The sequence below is a fragment of the Montipora capricornis genome, chromosome 14, assembly GCF_036669925.1.
Source record: "Montipora capricornis isolate CH-2021 chromosome 14, ASM3666992v2, whole genome shotgun sequence".
Classification (NCBI taxonomy): Eukaryota; Metazoa; Cnidaria; class Anthozoa; order Scleractinia; family Acroporidae; genus Montipora; species Montipora capricornis.
This window is the reverse complement of record NC_090896.1, coordinates 48,156,800-48,159,299: the sequence shown is the minus strand read 5'-3', so window position 1 is coordinate 48,159,299 and position 2,500 is coordinate 48,156,800. Positions and strand designations below refer to the sequence as shown.

The following is a 2,500-nucleotide window of genomic DNA, read 5'->3' as shown; positions in this document are numbered from 1 at the left end:
TCGTAAGCAGACTTTACCTTTACCTATTCGGTAATTACTTTCGACACTCAATTGAAAACCACTCTGTTATACAGACCAATTTCATAAATGGCGAACAATTTTTCATTCTTTTGTTTTAATGCTAATAAGCCTTTCTAGCCTCGCTGCGACGAGCAAATTTCGAAAGAATATTTGTTTCAAAATGAGGGCGGTAGGTCTAATTAGCATAAATAATTTGGCCGCTATTATGAAAGAGGTCTATAGAAGTAGCAGTTAGACCAGTTATGGTGCTCTCAATGAAGACAAACGTTCAGGATTTTTTAACATTCTATTCGCGCTTTTTGGAATTGAAAAGGGTTATAGCCAACTCGGCGGAACAGCTCTTTGCCTGTTTACTATCTCACATTCAACACGCGCTCAGGAAATTTTTTTTTAATTTTGGGTGAGGCTAAATCGCGTAGAGGGGCGTGGGCCGTGTTTGTTTGATGATAAAAAAAAGATATATATTAGCTCCCTCAGTGCTCGGTCCAAATTTGTCTTAGGTCTTGTCTGTTTCGAAAATTTCCAGTCGTTGATAAAAAAAAGGGTTAGGGTTAGGGACCCACGACCCACTCACCCACGCGGATTAGACACTCTCTTAATTTTTGATTGCACCAGCTAGTAATCAAGGACAAGTATTGACGTTCACTCAAGAAACACATGAAGTAATAATTAAATTTATCGTGTTCCCCTACGTAGACGTACTGTGAGAACTATGAATGACTAAAAGTAGTAACTATATACAGAATAGCGGTTCTGCGTCAAGCGGATGACGCGGATTGATCTGCATCCATAGTCCCTAACCTTCACCTAGATTTCAGATACCTGTCTCCCCCTCGACAGACAATGAAGGAAGTCAGCTCCTAGACCAAATGTGACAAACCCCTTTCATACCCTCAGGAACTTTCCCCTTCTGACTTATGGTAAAACGTTCATGGTTACAGCTGAAAGTGAAAAATAAGTCGTTAAGACAGTTAAATGTAACTGTTTTTAACAGTTAAAGTTAAAATTATTGGCTTAACACCACTTCTATCGCCTATTAACTTCCAGTAATAAACGCAGGAATTTACGCATCATAAATGATGCTCCTCTTTCTTCTCAGATTGCAAATGAAGTTATATAATTCATTTAGTGGATCCCCCTTCAGGAGAAAGAAGAGGAATACAAGGCCATTGGGAAGAAACACTGATAGCTCGTAAAGTTCATGACCACTAAACGGTAGCAAAGAAGCATTTCGGCCTTCATAAAAAAATTCTGTTCACAAATCGAGTGAGTTTCTCATGCATGAGAACTGAAGCCGACTATCTTCATACCTTCACATGGTTTAGAAAAATCGCAAAAATATTCCGTCCTACAAGAAGCCGATGATATAAATGGCATAAGGTAGAACATGGAAATTGCTATGACACTCAACAAGTTTTTATGTTTCACGGTTGTTTTGGCCCTGACAATGTACAAATCACACCCTTCTTCTGCCAATCAAAAGCTTCGGTTAATTTGTTCAAAACTCAGTTGTGAACCCGCGAAGACAAAAGCTGTGCATGACAGTCAAGTTAAAAAGAGGAATAATGTCAGTTTAGCCGCTTTTGAAGTTTCCAGATTTCCATAAGCAGTCCAGCTATATATATGAACTATGGTCATAGCAACTCTTTTTAAGGGTGTCCTTGTGAAGTCCAGGAATTTTCAGGCAGCGATCTTGCACTCTTTGTAACTCGTCCAAAGAAAGGAATGCTATTGAATTAACAAATTGGTTTAGCACCTTTGGGATTTTCGTCCCTATAGAGGCGATTTATTTGAACGAGGAATTACCTTTCATCGAAAGGAACAATTTATAGTAACCACGCCAAGAAAACTGCTGAAGATATTGATGATCGAGCAAATCAACCTAAATATAAAATCCGAATTTTGCCCAAAATTGGTTAGTATCATCTGAGTTCATAAAATCAAATTGACCACCGATTTGAGATTTAAAAGCTAACGTTTCGAGCGTTTTCTAGAGAAACTGTGTGGTTATCTGGGTTGATATGGTGAAATGATCATCGTAGAGAAACTTCAAACTTGACGTTTCGAGAGTTTTAAGTATTTTGTCGTTCTAGCGCTCGAGCACTAATTGGGAACATTGTAAACTGAAATCAACAATTGACGCAAATCAAATCAAATCGGTTGGTTTTTGAGGAGAGGGGAAAGCGGAATACCCGGAGAAAACCTCTCGGAGCAGAGTAGAGAACCAATAAACCCAACCCACATATGACGCCGAGTCTGGGGATCGAACCCGGGCCACATTGGTGGGAGGCGAGTGCTCTCACCACTGCACCATCCCTGTTGCCTTTCTTCAAAGGGAATTATTTACTTTTTTTTAGCGAATTAGGATATTATGGGTTTACATAGTAAAAGATAGAGCTACGTTGTTGGTAGGGATATAGCAACGTGCATAAGAAGAGTAAATTAATTGAAAGAAAGCGTTCGTTGATTCTCGAAACGT

At 39.2% G+C, this 2,500-nt stretch overlaps 1 protein-coding gene across 1 annotated transcript in view; it reads left to right on the top strand.

Moving 5' to 3' along the window:
- The window catches only part of LOC138032373 (uncharacterized), a 5,834-nt gene that overhangs the window by 2,966 nt on the left and 368 nt on the right, over positions 1–2,500 (top strand). The window contains exon 3 of the mRNA XM_068880040.1: positions 1,121–2,500. This exon is cut by the window's right edge and continues 368 nt beyond it. Coding sequence (XP_068736141.1) covers positions 1,121–1,217 — 97 coding nt within the window. The 3' untranslated portion in view covers positions 1,218–2,500. The remainder of the gene's footprint in view (positions 1–1,120) is intronic.